The sequence below is a fragment of the Lampetra fluviatilis genome, chromosome 47 (genome assembly GCF_964198595.1).
Source record: "Lampetra fluviatilis chromosome 47, kcLamFluv1.1, whole genome shotgun sequence".
Taxonomy (NCBI): Eukaryota; Metazoa; Chordata; class Hyperoartia; order Petromyzontiformes; family Petromyzontidae; genus Lampetra; species Lampetra fluviatilis.
The window spans coordinates 9,783,848-9,804,564 of record NC_136321.1 but is presented as its reverse complement, the minus strand read 5'-3'; the positions used below and the strand labels follow the sequence as shown (position 1 = coordinate 9,804,564).

The window sequence follows — 20,717 nt, the reverse complement described above, 5'->3', positions numbered from 1 at the left end:
ATACTGTGGCCAAGGTGTAGCAAATTGTTGTTTTTATTTACATAGCATAGCAATATTTTTGATAGCAACATATTGGGGGGGGGGGGGGACATTTTGAGCATATTTGAAATTTGGGGGGGGATGTATGTAATATATATATTATAATTGCGGCCTTGCTGTATTGTACTTCTATGCCGCCGACGTTTTCAGCAAAGGCCATTCTGCATATGAAGGGATGTTGCCCAAAACGTCGCCTGTTTATATATATACATTTATTTCAAGGCCATGGTGATATTTGACAAGGAATGCGTGGAGTTTTTGCTGTCAACTGCTTGTGCAACCCACTGCCAACGCAGCAGCAGCACCAAATGACGTTACGTTGATGAGCATGGAGTGAACGAAACTGCACACGAGCAGGGCTGCCGGGAGGGGTGACGGCACGGAAAGAGGCCATATTTCCCTGTGCCTCACACAAAAGAGGGCTCCACAGCAGGACAATGTTTTTAATGTTTGAAGGTCATGAATAAGGACCACCACCTCCACGTGGCATTCTCTCCCTGGGCCTCCACGGACTTTGGGTGGCTCTGCATAGGAGGCAGAATAAAGAAGAGGGGACGCCACTTAGATGTGGACAAATATGATGCGAGTGGACCGATTCCTGAGTCTCGGCCACACGAGACGGAATCCTGAGAAATCACCGAATCGCGGAAAGCGAGGATCGTTGGATTGTTGCGTGGCCATCAACGATAGCCTGGGATCAGCGGTGTCTCAACCTGTGGGTCAGGAGACTCACTTTCAACGTTCAGGGGAGGGCTAAAGTGCAGGCTGGGGAGTGGATGCCGTGCAGGAGAAGTTTTTTTTTTAAATGTGCGTGGGCAACGTCGGTGCCACTTTGCGCCGACACTAACACACCAATGCACAATACACCCCTCACTAACACACACCTCACTAACATACACCTCACTAGCACACACCTCACCAACACACCAATACACACTTCACTAGCACACACCTCACTAGCACACACCCCACTGAAACAAAACGCGCTAATTCACGACACGGAGCAACTGCCTAACAACACGACGATTACACAACGTGAAACAGAGATGCCTTAGTCACCACTCCTTTGTATTGTGTGGCCCTAGCAACTGGGGGGGGGGGGTGTGGTTGGGGGGCCGGAACACAAAATACATTGAGAGCTGCTGTGCCTAGAGGCGACGATGTCGGCGTTAACGCGTGACAGATCATCATGATGAGGAACTCCATCCCCCCAGATTCAAACCCAGGATCCGAGCGAAGCCGGCTCACCGCCTTCGACGTGGCCATTAAGACCACCCCCCCCCCTCTAGCCGTTGTAAACAACAACAATAACAACAACTGGAGCGTTCCTTTTCTCTATCCTGTCTCAGTGTCTTACGTGACGATCTCAGGATGATTAAAGGTGAAAGATGTGTCTGTGCCCGCCGGTTATTCAGATGCTTTGGCCATTGGTAACCGCTTCACAACTTTGTCTGAGAGCGTGGATGCTGCATAGCTGATAGTGCGTCAGTAACGTGTTGGTCACGCCAACTCTCGTAACGGCATGCCCCAATGTTGAACGTCAACCTCCGTTGGCAAAGTTGTGTAGCTATCGTGGATTTATGCCGGATAGGACTACGCGTTGATCAAAGAGGAGGCATTTCCCCAAGACGTGGGTGACGTGGACCAGAGCGAGCCGAGTATTTTCAATATGAAAATGCGTTTTGTCCCCAACAGCGACCCGGTCAACTTAGCGCACGCTTTCGAGAACAAACGCGCGTTGTAAAGGTTCACGATTTTAAACCTCATTCCTTTAGAACTGCTCTTTGTGTTCAGTTTGCTGTCCTTCCCCCCGCACCTCTGATTTATGAAGGTTGCTTTACGTACGGTGCAAAAGAATGTAAACATACATCTACAATCAAAGGGCCCATGAGTGTGGATGATGGTTTTTCATAACCTGTCGCGAAGTTCTAACAAAGACTTATTTAAATTGCCTACGAGTACTCGATGTTACCTACTTGGCACCTAGACCAGACAAATAACCCGACGTCTAAAACACACGAACCACACGGAGCGGCTCTCCGGATATGGCTTGCGGGCTCGGTTACCTCCTGAATATTAGACGGTTCGCACCACATGCCGCTGGGAGGGCTTGAACCTCGCGTTATTTCCACGCGCTATGTTACGAAGTTCAGTTGCGGGAAGTAAAATGCATTAACCTGACGAAGCTCTCGGCACACGGAGCGAAACGTCGGACATCACACCGAACGGGCCATGCGGTAGTTACAACCTGAAAAGCACATCGGAGAGCCGTCCACAGAGAGGTGAATTTCTCACTTCATTGTTTTTGTTTCATGCTGTGCGCCTGCCTGGCTTAAGAGAGCCGGGGCTGGCCGTGACTTGCCGTGGCAGGCCGTGACTTGCCGTGGCTGGCCGTGACTTGCCGTGGCAGGCCGTGGCTGGCCGTGGCAGGCCGAGGCTTGCCCTCCGTCGTAGCGGCTGGCAAAGCGAGCGGCCCGGCTCAATCGTGATCTCCGTCGAGGCGGGGATGGGACGCTCGCGACGGGGGCTCCCACTCGTCCAGGGCTTGCACCTCCATCATCTCCAGCGCCCTCTGCATCTCCTGGGCCTTCTTGTGATAGGGAGTGCTGTGTGCACGGGGGGGGGGGGGGGGCACCAGGGCACAGGGGTACAGCACAGCGGGTTGGGTGTGCGAACTCTGTCCTAACTTTATTTCTCTCTTCCTGCCCCCCCCCCTTCACTGGAACAAACTTCCCCCTCCACATCAAACACTCACCTTCGCTCACTCGCTTTCCGCTCCTCACTCAGAACTCACCGATTGTTCCCTAACTCACCCCACGACCCCTTAACCCCCCCCCCCCCCTTCATAACCGCCACTGCTCCTGTTCCCTCTTCATGTTCTCATCGTGTGGCTCTCACTCATCAACCCCCATTCATTCCATCCACTCGTCAATCATCGTTTACTGTCGTCAATTTCGCGTTCACCGAATTTCCCCCCCTCCCCCCCATCGCTTCCTCTCTCACATCTATTTCATTCACCTCATCCCCACCATTACATTCACACTCGTCGTCGTCGTACCGTCGTTCATCAACGATCTGTAACACAGCGTCTTGGTGAAGGCGCTGTCTGTATCGACATTCCGCCGAGATGTCGTCACCGCGACTCGCCACGCGCAATGTCTGACGATCGTGTCGGCAGGAGATCTCGGGACAGATTCAGCTTCCATGGGTTGAGCGAGATGAGCTGGCAGACGCACCACCTGTTGCCCATCCCCCGCCCACCACTCGCTGCGTTTTATCCGCCCGGCACTCCGCTCGTTGTTGTGAGCGTCGCTCCTCTGCCCTCCCGTTGTTGTTGGGAGGACTGCCTCCAAGTGACCGGCAGCCTCAAGGTCGCACCTTGCCTGGCACTACCCAGTAGCAGCGTCCTTCACGAGCCTCCCCCTCTGCAGAGGCCGATCTTGACGCTGCTGGTACCGGTCTCCGGCAAGTCCACTCAGCTCCACATCCTCCCGTAACCAAAACAGCTCCATCTCCTCTCTTGGCCGTGTCACTCACTCGCCCATCCACGCACTCACCCACGTACTCGCCCACTCACCCACCAGCTCCATCTCTTCTCTAGCCCGTGTCACTCACTCGCCCATCCACCCACTCACTCGCCCACTCACCTATCAGCTCCATCTCTTCTCTAGCCTGTGTCACTCATTCGCCCATCCACGCACTCACCCACGCACTCGCCCACTCACCCATCAGCTCCGTCTCTTCTCTAGCCCGTGTCACTCACTCGCCCATCCTTATTGTAGACCAATTCAAACCTTATCGGTCACCCCGTGCCCTTTATAAATCTCAACGTTCATCCCACAAAGTCCCATCACAAGGGAGAAACGAAACAAACAGACAAAACAATTTTTGTCCGTACTTTAACGGCTGTACGCCGTGTGGACCTGCACACTCAATCTCCCTGTACAAGAACACGGAGTGACCCGTGTGGGTTGACAGCCGTGATGTTTGTGTGCCCTCGTTGTATTTATGTTCATTGTTGCGCCTCGGGAGGGCGGCCGAGACCTCGTGGAGGGAGAATCCCTGGAGCCTGCGGGGCGGATCGCACCTCGAGGTCCTCGCCGCAACTCCCCACGATTCATCGTGCCGGAAACTGTTAATAATTGTACTTTGTTAAATGTTAATTAGTTTATTTATTATGCTGTGTATATACAGTATACTGTGTATATACAGGGGGCTTCAAAAATCATGGGACTATCGTTTTTATTGGTAAAAGAACAGATAATAAACTGTAACGTGATAACAAATGTAATGTTAATAGCTTCCAAAGTAAAAAAAGGTTCCACGTGTTCACCGTCGTTGTCAACACGTGGCCTGGAATCTTCTCCAGGTGGTCTCCAGAGCCCGCAGGCAGCACAGTTATTGTGGTGTTGCAAATTCTCAAAAGTCTTAATATTTTTTTGAAGCACCCTGTATATAAAATATAAACTTTTTTGATCATTGAAGGGTTTGTCTGTTGCGCAACTCCCCACAATGCATTGTGCCGGCAACGGTTAATAGTTGTACTTTGAATGTAAATTAGTTCATCTTGTAGTAATGAAAACATATTTTATTAATGTAACTTCATATACCATCGTACAAAGTACAGTCGCCAACACTGATCATCCACTCCCTACACACACACAGACACTCCCTACACGCACACAGACACTCCCTACACACACACAGACACTCCCTACACGCACACAGACACTCCCTACACACACACAGACACTCCCTACACGCACACAGACACTCCCTACACACACACAGACACTCCCTACACGCACACAGACACTCCCTACACGCACGCAGACACTCCCTACACGCACACAGACACTCCCTACACGCACACAGACACTCCCTACACGCACACAGACACTCCCTACACGCACACAGACACTCCCTACACGCACACAGACACTCCCTACACGCACACAGACACTCCCTACACGCACACAGACACTCCCTACACGCACACAGACACTCCCTACACGCACACAGACACTCCCTACACGCACACAGACACTCCCTACACGCACACAGACACTCCCTACACACACACAGACACTCCCTACACACACACAGACACTCCCTACACGCACACAGACACTCCCTACACGCACACAGACACTCCCTACACGCACACAGACACTCCCTACACGCACACAGACACTCCCTACACGCACACAGACACTCCCTACACGCACACAGACACTCCCTACACGCACACAGACACTCCCTACACGCACACAGACACTCCCTACACACACACAGACACTCCCTACACGCACACAGACACTCCCTACACGCACACAGACACTCCCTACACGCACACAGACACTCCCTACACGCACACAGACACTCCCTACACACACACAGACACTCCCTACACGCACACAGACACTCCCTACACACACACAGACACTCCCTACACGCACACAGACACTCCCTACACGCACACAGACACTCCCTACACGCACGCAGACACTCCCTACACACACACAGACACTCCCTACACACACACAGACACTCCCTACACGCACACAGACACTCCCTACACACACACAGACACTCCCTACACGCACACAGACACTCCCTACACGCACACAGACACTCCCTACACACACACAGACACTCCCTACACGCACACAGACACTCCCTACACGCACACAGACACTCCCTACACGCACACAGACACTCCCTACACACACACAGACACTCCCTACACACACACAGACACTCCCTACACGCACACAGACACTCCCTACACGCACACAGACACTCCCTACACGCACACAGACACTCCCTACACGCACACAGACACTCCCTACACGCACACAGACACTCCCTACACACACACAGACACTCCCTACACGCACACAGACACTCCCTACACACACACAGACACTCCCTACACGCACACAGACACTCCCTACACGCACACAGACACTCCCTACACGCACGCAGACACTCCCTACACACACACAGACACTCCCTACACGCACACAGACACTCCCTACACACACACAGACACTCCCTACACGCACACAGACACTCCCTACACACACACAGACACTCCCTACACGCACACAGACACTCCCTACACGCACACAGACACTCCCTACACGCACACAGACACTCCCTACACGCACGCAGACACTCCCTACACACACACAGACACTCCCTACACGCACACAGACACTCCCTACACGCACACAGACACTCCCTACACGCACACAGACACTCCCTACACACACACAGACACTCCCTACACGCACACAGACACTCCCTACACACACACAGACACTCCCTACACGCACACAGACACTCCCTACACGCACACAGACACTCCCTACACGCACACAGACACTCCCTACACGCACACAGACACTCCCTACACGCACGCAGACACTCCCTACACGCACACAGACACTCCCTACACACACACAGACACTCCCTACACACACACAGACACTCCCTACACGCACACAGACACTCCCTACACACACACAGACACTCCCTACACACACACAGACACTCCCTACACACACACAGACACTCCCTACACGCACACAGACACTCCCTACACGCACACAGACACTCCCTACACGCACACAGACACTCCCTACACACTGCCCAGTAGCAGCCTACTTCACGGGGCTCCTCCACAGAGGCCGATCTCGACACCGCCGGTGCCCAGCTATTGGCAAGTCCGCTCAGCGGCGTGTCCTCTTGTACCGCACCAGTCCATCTCGACATACATACACGTAGCAGTAACATGCAATTCGGGGCCGCAGCGGATAAGAGGAGTTCCAACTGCGCGTGCAACAACAACAAGAGACGAGAGGGAGAGCACGAGGGTTGGCGTGGGAGCGTCGTGTGCGCATCGATGCACCGACCGCGCCAGACGGGGGCGACGTGAGCCCACGCGCGGTGCCCTGAGTTGGATGACGTTTCGGTGAACCCCACTCTTGACTCGGGAGAGATACACCTTCAATCATTACACCCCGAAACACCCAGTGGACGTGGGGTTAGAGGCGCAGGCGCTGCAAGTGCCGGCTCACGCCACCGCTGTGCGGGATGTCCTCCACTCTAAAGGTGGAGGGTGTTTAGCCGAAGTCTTCGACGTGGCCAAAGTGTCCTGCCCGTCGCACCCTCGCACGCGTGGGTCGCTCGCGGCACTTGCCCAACAGCCTGTTGAGGCTATACGGAGGATCTTTGTCTCTGTGTGGGGGAGCGGTGGTGCAGCAGTTAGCGCGCTGCGCTACGAACCCGGCGACCCGAGTTCGAATCCCGCTCACGGCCACCCCCTGTGAATCGGTTCTGGACCTCCCCCTAGATCGACTCAGCCTAAAATTATCACCTGCTGCGGTGTGTACAAACATCACCACTGGGGAGACAAAGGCGACCGGGCGTGGTGCTGGCCACCCATCCCCTCGTGAGCCGCAGTGGCGGCCTTCATAGAGCGCTGCTCGCCGCTCGCTCACAGCACTTTGACCCCCGCCCCACAGTCTGTTCCAGGCTGTGCTGGGGCGTCTCTGTCCGCACATACCGAGGCACGCTGGGAGGCGGCTGCAAAGGGATGAAGGTGTCGGCCGCGTGCTTCGCCCCGGCGCTGCGGACACGGGGAGACAGCGGGCGGGTTGAGTTCTCTCGCGTGACGCGGCTGCTTCTCTCTCTCTCGCGTGGCGCGTGTCACGTTGGCGCATTGCTCGACTTTATCTTTGCTTTCGTCAATCCGGCGACTCACCGGGTCACACTTGTAAACGAGACATCCCTGGCGTATTGAGGTGACCAGTGCCGGATTAAGCTCGTGCGGGGCCTATAGCACATGCTGTTATAAAGGGGCCCTAAATTATAAATAAAACACACAAATATTAAAACACACATGTTTAACTAGCACAGTAAAGTAATTATTTGCTATACAGCCAGATAATACGACAAATCGCTAACCTTAAACACCCGGTCGTTCGTAAAAGTTGAAGGCGGTATAGTACTATAGTAATAGAGCAAGTGCAGAATCACTGAACCGGAATTGATACGTAATTGATAGCTTGAAAGCATTTAGCGCGGGGCCCTGGAAAGTGCGGGGCCCGTAGCTACTACATGTGTAGCTACTACATGTGTAGTTACTACATGTGTATAGCTACTTGTGGAGCTACTACATGTGTAGCTACTACATGTGCAGCTACTACATGTGCAGCTACTACATGTGCAGCTACTACATGTGCAGCTACTACATGTGCAGCTACTACATGTGCAGCTACTACATGTACAGCTACTACATGTGTAGCTACTTGTGCTGCTGGGATAATCCGGCACTGGAGGTGTCCTCACCTGCCTAAACATTTAAACCCGACTCCCAATAACAAAACCTAACAATAAAAATAAAAAACAAAGTTCGTGTACATATAGCAGCATCGTTTACTGCATCACACAACGCTGCGCAATCTGTAAATGCGGAGGCGCGCATAGATGACGATGGTTTCAGCCAACGAAGGAGCGTGAACGCATTTGTAAAGAAACCGGAACCCATGGGTGTGAGGGGCCACGCTGTATCCCACGCAGATGGAAACAAGCGCAGTCCACATCTTGCTGTGCCGCCCTCTCGTGGCGAGCCACTAGGAGGCGCCTCCTCGATGCCCGACCTCCAGGGGAGGTGGGGGAGTGTCGTGACATCTGTCGCGGTGACCCACCAACCCTCGCTGCTGCCCCCACGGTGCTGGATTACTGGCAGCAGTCACGTGCTGCAGCAACAGCAGCAGCAGCCGCGTAGCCACCACTAGGCCTCGGCAAGGTAAGGTAATTGTACCCTTTTTACCGGGTAAAAGGGTAAAGGTAAAGGGTAAAGGTGTCGACATGCCAATGGGTAAGGGTAGGGTAAAAGGTAGGCTCGTTGCTTTTTACCTTTTACCTTACCTGTTAAAGGGTAAAAGGTAGGGTAGAGTGATTGTATTGTGGTAGGGTAAAGGTAGGCTCGTTGTTTTTACACTTTTACCTTACCTTGCCGAGGCCTAGCCACCACCACCACCACCACCGCCACCACCACCGCCACCACCACCACCGCCACCACCACCACCACCACCGCCACCGCCTCACCTGAATCTGGGGGGGGCCCTGGTGGAGCCCAGGAGGTGGAAGCCGGCGCTGTACTCCACTGCGCGGTACGCCTTGTCGCCCGCACTCGCCACAGGGACGCCGTTGCGCCCTGCGGACGCTGCGCACAAAGACAAAGGTCCCCCGGGATGTTTGGGGGGGGCAAGTGCTGTGAGCGAGAACTCTTTGGAGGCCGGGACGGCCCATGAGGGCGTGTGTGTGTGTGGCACACGCGGGCGGACGTAAAGGGGGCGGTGATACGATTCAGCGGTCGTGCATTCGTCGCTTGTTGTTGCAAAGATTTGCGGTCGACACTGGCTGGCCGTCCTGGTTAATACCACGGCGCGCATTCACCGTCTCCTTCGCTGGCTAATAAAGGTCCAAACTTGCCAATTTCGTAAAATGCCCGCAAATGACTCAATTGGGATTACGCTTAGCGAACTTGGCAGTGCCCTCCTGAAAGAGAGTCTTGGGACGTAGGTTTTCCTGGCTAAGCACGCGTCGTGGTGATATGCATACAGTGTACCTGTCTCCGTTCCAGAGCACTGGTAAGGAAGGCATCTCTTGCCGACGTAGCACACCTTGTCCAAGCCACGGGGATCGTAAAACCCCCACTCTGCGTGGGTGTTACGGTTCGCCTCTGTTGAACACACACACAGGAACAGGCACGCAGAGACCCGTGAAGACACAATAACAAAGATCCCCCGCATAGCCCGGACATACTTTCGAGGCAAGTGCTGTTAGCGAGCACCTACGAAGGCCGGCACGGCACACAATGGGGATGGGTGGCCAGCACCACGCCCGACCGCCTTTGTCTCCCCAGTGGCGATGTTTATTACACACCACGCCAGGTACTCATTCGAGGCTGAGTCGACCTAGGAGAGGCCCAGGACCGGTTCAGATAATCGTCACTGCTGTTGGCCGTGAGGGGGAATCGAGCTCGGTCACGAGGTTCGTAGTGCGGCGCGCTAACCACTCCGCCACCGCTCCCCACAACTGCACGTACACACATGCACACATGCACACATACACAGACGCACACGCAACACATGGCATCACTGCAGATTTTTTGCCAAATATAGACCGGAGCAGCGCGTGCTGCGAGCAAGCACCCTTAAAGACACGTCAGGGGGTGGTGGTGGTGGCGGCGGCGTAGTCAAAAAAAAGCTGAAGGGATTTTCCAGTCCACGTGAGCAATCCAGACTGTGCAATCCAGCCTCGCATTTGCAGCCCTGAGCCAGCGGTGGAAATTCCACATTGCTCTGGCGGAATGTTGGGTGTGGGTGGCGCTGAGTCGGTCCATGAGATGGCCACCGCTGACTTCCCCGGCCGAGCTGTGTGGATGATGGGCTGAGTCGAAACTCGCAGCCGTCCGATTGAGGGCGGCTCGCCGCTCCTCCTGCGCGCATCTTACGCACGTGGGAAATGTCTGATGAAGCTGACTTCCTCCGGAAACAGGATGAACTTGGCGGGTCGGCTGGACGCGTTCCTGCAAATAAAACGCGCGACGGGCTCTGAACTCGTGGCGATGTGGCGTCTCGGGCAGCGCCGAGCGGCGTTACGTAAACTTGGAGGCAAGATGTATCCCGAGCGAACGCCGCGCCTGGAAGTGCTCAGAGGTCACAAGGAAGACGCAAGTGCCTTCGAGCGATGCATGCAAGAAATGCCTTTAAACTTTTAAATAATAATATATAACAAAACAAAGTCACGTATTTATCGTAAAGAGTGCGAGGGCGTCATGATTCACGCAGCTATTTTGGCCATCATTCTGCCACATTCTGGCAGAATGGCGGGTGTTTTCGCACAAATTGAACCCATTGCTCACTTTTCAATTCACAAGGCTTCCGATCTTGCCCGACGAGAGGCGGTGTGAAGCGCCGCTAGGGGCACGGTGCGTGGGGTAGGAGGCTGCGATGCCAAAAAGGCGTCTGGCCCATCGGTGGAAATGTAGGGCTTTGGCTCCTTCTGGAGAGCGCTGAGGATCGGTTTATTTTGTTTAGCCAGGTGAGAAATTAAGAGTTGATTCCATAATAGATGTTTTTTTTGTTAGATCGCGTGGCTGTAAATGTGTCGTTAAACCCCGCCACCACCCGACACAGCCAATGAGTAAGGTTTGTCACCTAAACAGAGCATGCCAATTCGTTACTCGTACAGCACAGCGGTGTGTTGGAGAGTAAAACCCACAACATGTACAATTGGAGTACGACGTTTCGCCAGTAATTGCAACCAGCATCATCAGGCGGACAGCAAGAGTTGTGGAGAAATCCTCCTGCTTCGGTCTTAAGTCGAGAGTTAAACTAATTAACTTAAACTCAAGAGTTGACGTTCATTTGTCTGTCACCGCGGATTATCCCGTTTGGCCAGCGTCCTGACTCCGTGACACGGGGACCCGTGGTGCTGTGGGGGTGCAGCAGCAACAGAACCAAGATGTACACAAAGAAACGTCGATATTGCAGAAAGCGAGTACGGTAGGGTCCTTAAAAGAATGTTGCAGACCCACATACGTCTACGTTTGCAAGAGTGACTGAGTGAGCGGGTGGGTGAATGAGTGCGATTGAAAGAGTCAGATGGTGAGTGAGTGAGTGAGTGCGTGACCGAGCGAGATGAAGAGTGACTAAGTGAGTGAGTGAGTGACTTCAAGTATGTTTTGTTTAACCCATGCAGAAGAGAAATCACGAGACCAGAGTTGAGTCTCATTCGCAAGAGTGACCTGGGTGACGGAAATAACAAAACAAATATAACAACAACAAAAAACCAACGCGTCCGTCATAAACAACGTGGCCGTAAAAGTAACTATATATTAATAATAAAGGTTTTTGGGTTAGATCGCGTTATTTATAAATGTGTCGTAACCCTCCACCACCCGACATGGCCAAACAGTAAAAAATGTGTCACGTTTACAAAAAACAAATAGTTCACTACTTTAGCCCATCGGTGTGTTGAAGAGTGAATCAACATCAAATAAAATTTTGAGTAGTACGACGTTTTGCTGGTAATTACATCAACCAGCATCATCGGCCAATTTGCCAGAATGGTGAAGCCCTCCACTTGCTCCCGGTCTTAAACAGAGCAGCACGGTGACGTCATCTTTTAACCCAATCTAGTACAGTCATTTGAGGCTTACAACACTTATAAATAACGCGATCTAACCCAAAAACCTTTATTATGAATAATATTGGTCGCGAAAGCCTACGTGTTAAAGGAACTATATATAATTTTTAAAAATCGGCGACGTTTTGAGCAGTGGCTCTTCTTCAAGGCACAAACTTTTTGGCCTTTCTGTTCATGGCTATCACGAACGGCCACTGCCTGGAATGTCACCTGTCATAACTTCATCTTTTCGGGCAGAGTTGGGCCAGGTAACCGCTCGGATGGGCGATCACCACCACGTACCACGTGTGGTCAGCCGAATGCCGTGCAGAAAATCCACCGTTGAACTGCAATTTGCTCCTCAGGGTATGCCGGCAATCCAGGCAAAGGGCCTTCTTCATAGTGAAAAGGGGTCATTGCCCGAAACGTCGCCGATTGATTTTTTTCTTTCCCTTTTAAGGCCACACACAGTGTTGTTAATGAATGTGTTGAGCTTTGTTGTTAAGTGAGTTTATGCACCGACTGCCAATGCAGCATCATCGTCATCAAGTTTTCTCTTTACAGTGCCAAGGTCAACTCCACCACGCCTACATAGAAGGTGGCTAAATTGCCTACAAGTCCGCACAGATGGGTAATGAGTCCCACTTGCTGTAGTGACACCAACTTTGACACCAAAGGCACGAGATATAACAGTTGTCCACCACAAGCATGATGTCTCACCTGTACTGAGTGTATGACCTCAAGCCGAGTTCCATGGCTGATCTCCCTCCTGAACACACGAGCAAAAACATTCGCTTATAGCAAGACACAAAGACAAAGATCCCCTGCGTAGCCTGGACAGGCTGATGGTGCAAGTGCTGTTGGCGAGCTAGCGCCTATGAAAGCCGGCACGGCACACGAGGGGGTGGTGTGGCCAACACCACGCGTGGCTGCCTTTGTCTCCCCAGTGTCGCTCTTTACCACACCGCATCGGGTATTCATTTAAGGCTGCGTCGACCTAGGGGAGGCTCAGCATCGGATCAACACTCCGATCGCCAGAATCGTAGTGTGGTGCGCATCACGAACCCGCCAGTGCGCTAACCACTGCGCCACCGCTCCCTACAAGGAGCGAGTGCACAGAGACAGACGGACGCACAAACAACAACAACCCTTCGCCACCGAGTGGCGATGACGTCACCACAGTGCTTGTGCCAGGCTAGGTGCACATGGGAACACTCCGTATCACTAACACACGCACCTACACTACCGCACACAAAACAGTACTGTACATTCTTAGAAAACAAATCTTCGAAAACTTAAGTCTGTAAAATAATATATGAACAACAACAACACATGCCATTCATAATAATAATACTAGTCAGGGTCTTCTTACGGAGAAGTGAGTAGCGCGGAGCGCGCCGTGAATGGTCTCAGGCGCGCTTGAGTCACCTTGCCCGGCACCGTGATTGTTGAAGCCTCGTGGCCGTCGCTATGGCGACTTGCTAAGAGACCTGGCCCCGAGTCTGTGGCTGCTGCTGCTGCTGCTGCACCGCTTGGGTGGCGGCTTCCTCACCGCACGCGTCCGTCGCGTCGACTTCGAGACCCCGACGTCATCTCGCTCGCGGCGGTCGAAGCGCGGTCGAGCTGAGTGGCGACGTCTTGAATGGGACGATTGGCACTAAGCACGAGACACGAAACACACAGCGACAAATCGACAGATTCGTGAAGAACAACACCGCGTGTGTGTGTGCCGTGTGGTTTTAAAAGGGAAAAAAATGTAATAGGCGACGTTTCAGGCAATGACCCTTCATGTCAGGTGCACAGAGGCCGGCCGTAGAGACGGAACGGACGACGAGAGTCGGAGATTGCTGCGCGTGTTCACGCCAGGGGGTTCTGATGAGGATCACATCCACAACATTGTTATCTCATCACTACTTTTGTAAATAGGGAAATGAATAGCTGCACTCATAGCAGCCCACTGAGTCGCAGACAACCCTTACAATAATCAAAGCGCATTACTACGAAACTCGTTTATGTTTAAATCTATGACATGTTTCTGCCAAAAAGGATTAAATAACAAGAATAGTGTTTTACTCTTTCTGGCAATAAAACAGGAGGTGTTCACATGTTCAAACACCAAATAGAAACCTTTTGCAAGGAACCAAGCCTGCATGAACCACACACAGGACTTGTCGTGAACATGCAAACACGAACCTGCTCTGATAATATTTGCATTGTCTGTGAAACTGATTGGCCTACACCAGAGACAGCCTACACTAGATACATCCTTCTTAGCTGCCTCTGCTCGACTGATGGAGTCTTTGTACTGTTCGCCGTTTGGCGTCGTTCTCTGGTCTGACCCTGGTGAGACGAGGCCCTGCAGTAACCACACACAGGTCCACTTGCAGGCACTTGGCCTGCAAGTGGACGTTGGTTTGGCAGTAGGGGTGCAGGAAGCCGATGGTTGCAACGTGTATATGATCTAAATTGAGTCACTTTGCAGTGGTGTTATTTTAGAATTGGGCAACTTTGAGCCGTGATGTGGTCACGCAGTGGCCTACTCTTGCGCATGACGTCACGGGATCTTAAACCTCCACCGTGAAGCAGACGACGCGTGGTGTTTTTAAAAAAAATATCAGAATCATAAAATGTGTTTATACTGGAGGAAGAATCCGATGAGCTATAAATCTCTTGTTTTTTTCACAGATGTGCAGTAGCAGTACGACGGTAAAGGTGCAGCCCTACAATCGTGTGGCACACATCACTGCTGGCCTAGCGGTAGCGCCACCAACGCCACCACCACACAACTAATATGCAGCGGTCAAGACACGCGCGGTATTAACCGGGGCTGCCTGCCGGGGTTCTAACTGCGAACCTCGTGCGAGCAGGCAGCGAACGCTCTCACCGCTGTGCCCCCTGGGACGACATTAGCACCCCGCGAATTAATCAGCGTTACAGAAAGAAAATTACAACAAGGGTGATGTGGACATCGGGTAAGTCTTAAAACACACACACAATTCAGCCTCCGTCGTTAAAAAATGCACAGCGTGTCACGCGTTATTGAGGTCTCATTGTCGATTTTTTTGTAATGCCTCGTGGCTTTCTGTTTGTTAAGCGGTTTTTTTTTAATGCACCGGCCCCATAAATTTGTATACAATGTGTGTCGTTCGCTCGGATTGAGCGAAGGGCATTCATGCGAATTGACACACACAAAGACAAAGATCCCCCGTATAGCCTTGAACAGACTGTAGGGGCAAGTGCTGTTAGCGTGCACCTATGAAGGTTGGCACGGCACACTAGGGGGTGGGTGGCCAGCACCACGCCGTACACACACACATGCACACACGTGCACATACAAAGATCCCCCGTATAGCCTTGACAGACTGTAGGGGCAAGTGCTGTTAGCGTAGCACCTATGAAGGCCGGAACGGTACACGAGGGGGTGGGTGGCCAGCACCACGCCCGACCGCCTTTGTCTCCCTAGTGGCGATGTTTACACACGGCACCGGATACTCATTTGAGGCTGAGTCGACCTAGGGGAGGCCCAGAACCGGTTCAGATAATCGTCATTGGGTGTTTGCCGTGAGCGGGAATCGAACCCGGGTCGCCAGGTACGTAGCGCAGCGCGCTAACCGCTACACAACCGCTCCCCACATACATGTAGTGCACACACACACGCGCACACACACACGCGCACACACACACGCGCACACACACACACGCGTGTTTCACCGTGATAACCTTTCTGCAGGCGGAGAGGCGTTTAAAGGAGAGAGGGGGAATGAGGTTTGAGTGAAAGAGCTCCGTCTGGAAATGACGTCTGGCTTCAGCGACAAAATCGATTGCAACACAAATTTGAATAAAATGTAGCGACCGAGCGAGTTCGTGCGCATCCACCAAATTCTGCAGCAGCAGCAGCAGCAGCTGTAGCCGAAAACGGTGTGCTGTGTTTCTGAGAAGACAAACACGTCAACACGTGCAATGCTGCCATGTGATGCTTGAGCCTTCTGATTAGCCATTCAAGCGGCGGTGGGTGACGGGTCGCAGCCCTGCAATTGCCTGCTCCCACCACTGCTGCACTCGATTCAATTTAGAATTCATACAGCGCCCTTGCCACCAGTGCCGGATAACCGTAGTAGCTACGACACAAGTAGCTACACATGCTACGGGCCCCGCGCTAAATGCGTTCAAGCTATCAATTCCGATTCAGTGATTCTGTACAAGCTCTATTGCTATAGTACTATACCGCCTTACATTTTTATGAACGACTGGGTGTTTAAGGTTAGCGATTTGTCGTATTTTTGTCTGTATAGCAAATGAAACAAATACAATTACTTTACTATGCAAGTGAAACATTGGTGTTTTGATATGTTTATTTATTTATTTAGGGCCCCTTTAGAAGATATGCTATAGGCCCCGCACTAGCTGCATCCGGTACCACTGCTTGCCGCCGCTGGTGGGAGCCCCCCCCCCGTCACCTCCTCCACTAAAAGCCCCTCTCAGTGGGGTGTTGTGGCCCGCTCCTCCACGCTGGCGAACGAAAGCAAAAGGTGGGGAGTGCCCACACCTTACCCCACCCAAGGCGCGCCATCGTGCTCCACACGCATACGCGCACACACGTGTACACGCACACACGTGTACGTGGAGATAGAGGGACATATGCTGTACACGCAATTGCACACACACGCACGCGCACATACATGAACATACGCATTCAAATGCACGCACAGCACACATTTGTGATCACAGGCACATAATAAGCGTACACACAAATGCACAAACAAAAAGAAGCACAGATAAAGATCCCCCGTATAGCCTTAACAGACTGTAGGGGGCAAGTGCTGTTAGCGACCACCTATGAAGGCCGGCACGACACACGAGGGGGTGGGTGGCTAGCGCCACGCCCGACCGACTTTGTCTCCCCAGCGGCGATGTTTACACACCGCACCAAGTACCCAAGTACGAACCAGATACACCGCACCAGGTGCTCGTTTGAGGTTGAGTCGACCTAGAGGAGGCCCAGGACCGGTTCAGATCATTGTCACCGGGGTTGAACGTGAGCGGGAATCAAACTCGGGTCGCCAGATTCATGGCGCAGTGCGCTAACCGCTAGGCCACTGCTCCCCACAATGCATGAACACACACACACGCTCACACGCACACACACACGCACACACACATTCTCTCGAATGCGCGCGCATACACACGTGCACGAACAAGACAAAGGCAAAGATCCCCCGTGTAGCCTTAACAGACTGTCGGGGCAAGTGCTGTTAGCGAGCACCTATGAAGGCCGGCACGGTACACGAGAGGGATGGGTGGCCAGCACCACGCGCGACCGCCTTTGTCTCCCCAGTGGCGATGTTCACACACACCAGGCACTCGTGTGAGGCTAAGTCGACCTAGGGGAGGCGCAGGACCGGTTCAGATAATCTCCACTGTAATCGGTCGTGATCGGGAATCGAACTCGTGCCCTCCGTCCCGTCCCCGCCTCTGGGTTCACAGCGCAGCGCGCTAACCGCTGCGCCACCGCTCACGACGAACGCTGAGACGCGCGCGCACGCACGCCGCCGCCCGGCACGAGGCGGCGTGCGGGTGAGAGCAGCGCGATAGCTCAGTGACTCAGAATGTGTTGCCCTTAGCTAAAGAGCAGAGCAGGCAGTGTTCAAAGTCGTGACCTCCTCCTCCTATCCCTGGGTAGAGTGCGGCACGGGAGTGCCTCGCCAGCCCCTTGCAAAGAAGGGCTCCAATTTTGAGATTGGCTCATAAGTCAATATGTGTTTTAATATGTCACTTTATATGGAGTGTGCAATGTAACAGCGCCATACAATCACCGCTGACCTCTAAAGCTCTAAATTATTTTAGTCCCCCCCCCCATGGATAATGATAGAAAGTAATTCAGAAATGTCATTATGAATGCACACACTGGCATGCACTATGCATTATTAGCGGAGTGTGTATGCATGCATGGACTATATACATGTGCATACACCGGGTTCGTAGTACATACAGCAGAGCGCGAACCAACCACTGCGCCACCGCTCCCCAGAGAAACGCGCACAAACAAGCCTGCGCTTCTGCGGCCGTCTGGAACGCTCTTCCTTCCGCCATTAGGAAGCCACCGGAGTTGTGCACTTTCACGATCATCTAGGTTGACAAACTGATTCCTCTCGGACGCTATTTTTGTGCGCTTAGTTTTGTTGTCTTTACCCACGCACCTCCGTCCGATCATCACGGCTGGGCCACGAGCGGTGCGAGAGAAGTTCAGCGTGCGTACACGCCGCGGCGGATCAAGCCAGGTGGCAGTCGCAAGCCACCACGGTGCCTCTCCGAGTCCGATGGCGCTCACGGCGAGCGCTGCGATCCACTCAAAACTTTTGGCATCTTGCCCCGTCGGAGGAGGAGGAGGGGGGAGAGCGTCTTTGGCTGCCCGCTGGCCGTCGTCAGGATCCCCCACAAGCCGAGGCACCGCGCCGGATTAACGGCGACCGCGTGAACCCGCGCAGCGTGAACCCGGCCGTAATTGGCCCAAACCTTGAAAATAAAAATCCACGACGAATGCAGAATAAAGGTCAACAAAGCCCTTTGCAGGAATTTAAATAAGATCACATACCGCTAAAATGGCGTCAATTTATTTAATGCCACGTTCACGCCCCCCCCCCCCCCACTTGAGTATGATGCGCGCGAAGTGCGCCCTTGATGCGCGCACTGCATGTCGGGGGGAGGGGGGGTGACGCTGCCGACGATGGTTTGCTGAGCGCGCTGCCACTCGCCATCCAGGAGGTCGCCCGTTCGATCTCCAGGCGCGGCAGCAGCGACGGCGCGGATTTCTTAAATCCCAGCCACCGCCTCTTGTCCACCCCGCGGTATTTGCGGGCACCGCCACAGCCAGGCAGGTCACGCCTGGTGGGGCGAGGTGTGGGTGTTCACACGCGACTTCTAAGACGTCTGGCAGGTATGGAAGTGTAGAAGGAAATAGCCTCTCGAGTCGATCGCTAGAGCTCTCTTGAGCGGAGGCCCTTCCGCCGGCAGCGGCGTGAGCGAGGCGATGCAGGGCTGCGCCTCTGCCTATGCCAATGCTGAGTGTGCGTGTGTAAATCTGTGTAATTGGGAAGTGGTGGCACAGTGCTTCACACACACACACACAGCGCTACGCTGCCAGAAACATCGGCTTGATTTGTAGCCATGGCTAACATCAGGGGCAGAAGCTGTCCTCGGCTTCCCCTAGGTCGACTCGGCCTTGAATGAGTACCTAGCGTGGTGCGTAAATCATCAGCACTGGAGAAACGAAAGTGGCCTGGCGTGGTGCTGGTCACACCGCCCCGCCGTGTGCTGTGCTGGCGTTAATAGGCGCTCCCGAACGGCACTTGCCCCTTCCGTCTGTATGGCGACAATGGAAATCTTCATCTCTGTAGGCATAACTGAGGAATGCGAAGCACAGTTTCACAACTTATGTGCTTAGCAATAACAATCCATGCACATGGAACATGACTTGGAGTGGTGGCGCGTGGGTTAGCGCGCTGCTATGCGATCTTGTGGCAAGCGATAATCTGAACTAACGAAACTATTTTAACTATTTTTTATTTTACCAGGTAAGGCCCACTGGGCTATATGAATTTTTTTCAGAAGGGACCTCGCCACAAATAATAGATCCCCCGTATAGCCTTAATAGAATATTAGAGCAAGTGCTGTTAGCGAGTACCTATGAGGGCTGGTACGGCACATGAGGGGGTGCGTGACCAACACCACGCCCGACCACCTTTGTCTCCCCAGTGGTGATGTTTTTACACCGTACCAGGTATCTATTTGAGGCCGAGTCGACCTAGAGGAGGCCCAGGACCTGTTCAGACAATCGTCACCGGTGTTGGCCGTGAGCGTGAATCGAACTTGAGCTGGTGGGTTAGCAGCGTGGCGCGCTCACCGCTACAAAGACAAAGGCAAAGATCCCCCATATAGCCTTAACAGACTGTACGGGCAAGTGCTGTTAGCGAGCACCTATGAAGGCCGCCACAGTATACGAAGGGGTGGGTGGCCAGCACCACGCCCGACCGCCTTTGTCTCCCTAGTGGTGATGTTTACACACCGCACCAGGTACTCATTTGAGGCTGAGTCGACCTAGGGGAGGCCCAGGACCTGTTCAGACAATCGTCACTGGTGTCGGCCGTGAGCGGGAATCGAACTCGCGCAGCGCGCTAACCACTACACCCACCCACCCACCCACCACCACCCACGCACCACCAACAACGTTACTGCTGAGCATCACACGGCTGTAGCTCATCGGTGGTACGCATCAAAAGTCAGCGACTGCGAGTTGGAGCTGTGTGAAACCCACACGGCGCAGGGGTCCCTCTGCCCGGTCACGCGATCGACTCCAAGCGGTGCCCTTCAGCTTTGCTGGCAGAGAACGCCGGTGCCTGCGACCCATCCCAGCGTTTACATTTGCTGATCACGCCATCGTGCTAAGTGCTTTTAGAGCCCTGACATCCCCATAA

At 53.3% G+C, this 20,717-nt stretch overlaps 1 protein-coding gene across 1 annotated transcript; it reads right to left on the bottom strand.

The window, feature by feature from the left end:
• Positions 1–43: 43 nt before the first annotated feature.
• SPATS1 (spermatogenesis associated serine rich 1) lies at positions 44–13,747 on the bottom strand. The gene is made up of 7 exons (XM_078877379.1): positions 13,619–13,747; positions 12,967–13,015; positions 10,575–10,645; positions 9,683–9,796; positions 9,160–9,277; positions 7,613–7,675; positions 44–2,645 (listed from the first exon to the last, which is right to left on the bottom strand). Exons 2-7 carry the CDS (start codon positions 12,999–13,001, stop codon positions 2,519–2,521), a joined length of 528 nt encoding a protein of 175 aa, XP_078733505.1. The 5' UTR covers positions 13,002–13,015; positions 13,619–13,747; the 3' UTR covers positions 44–2,518.
• Between the last annotated feature and the right edge of the window lie 6,970 nt (positions 13,748–20,717).

Bases quoted from the DNA above. Each gene is read 5' to 3' on its own strand.
- SPATS1 (XM_078877379.1), bottom strand. From the start codon at position 13,001: ATGGAACTCGGCTTGAGGTCATACACTCAGTACAG. The intron at 9,278-9,682 runs GTACACTGTATG...CTTTGTGCGCAG, and splicing joins GTGCTCTGGAACGGAGACAG to CGTCCGCAGGGCGCAACGGC. The intron at 7,676-9,159 runs GTGAGGCGGTGG...CCGTGTCCGCAG, and splicing joins AGGGCCCCCCCCAGATTCAG to CGCCGGGGCGAAGCACGCGG.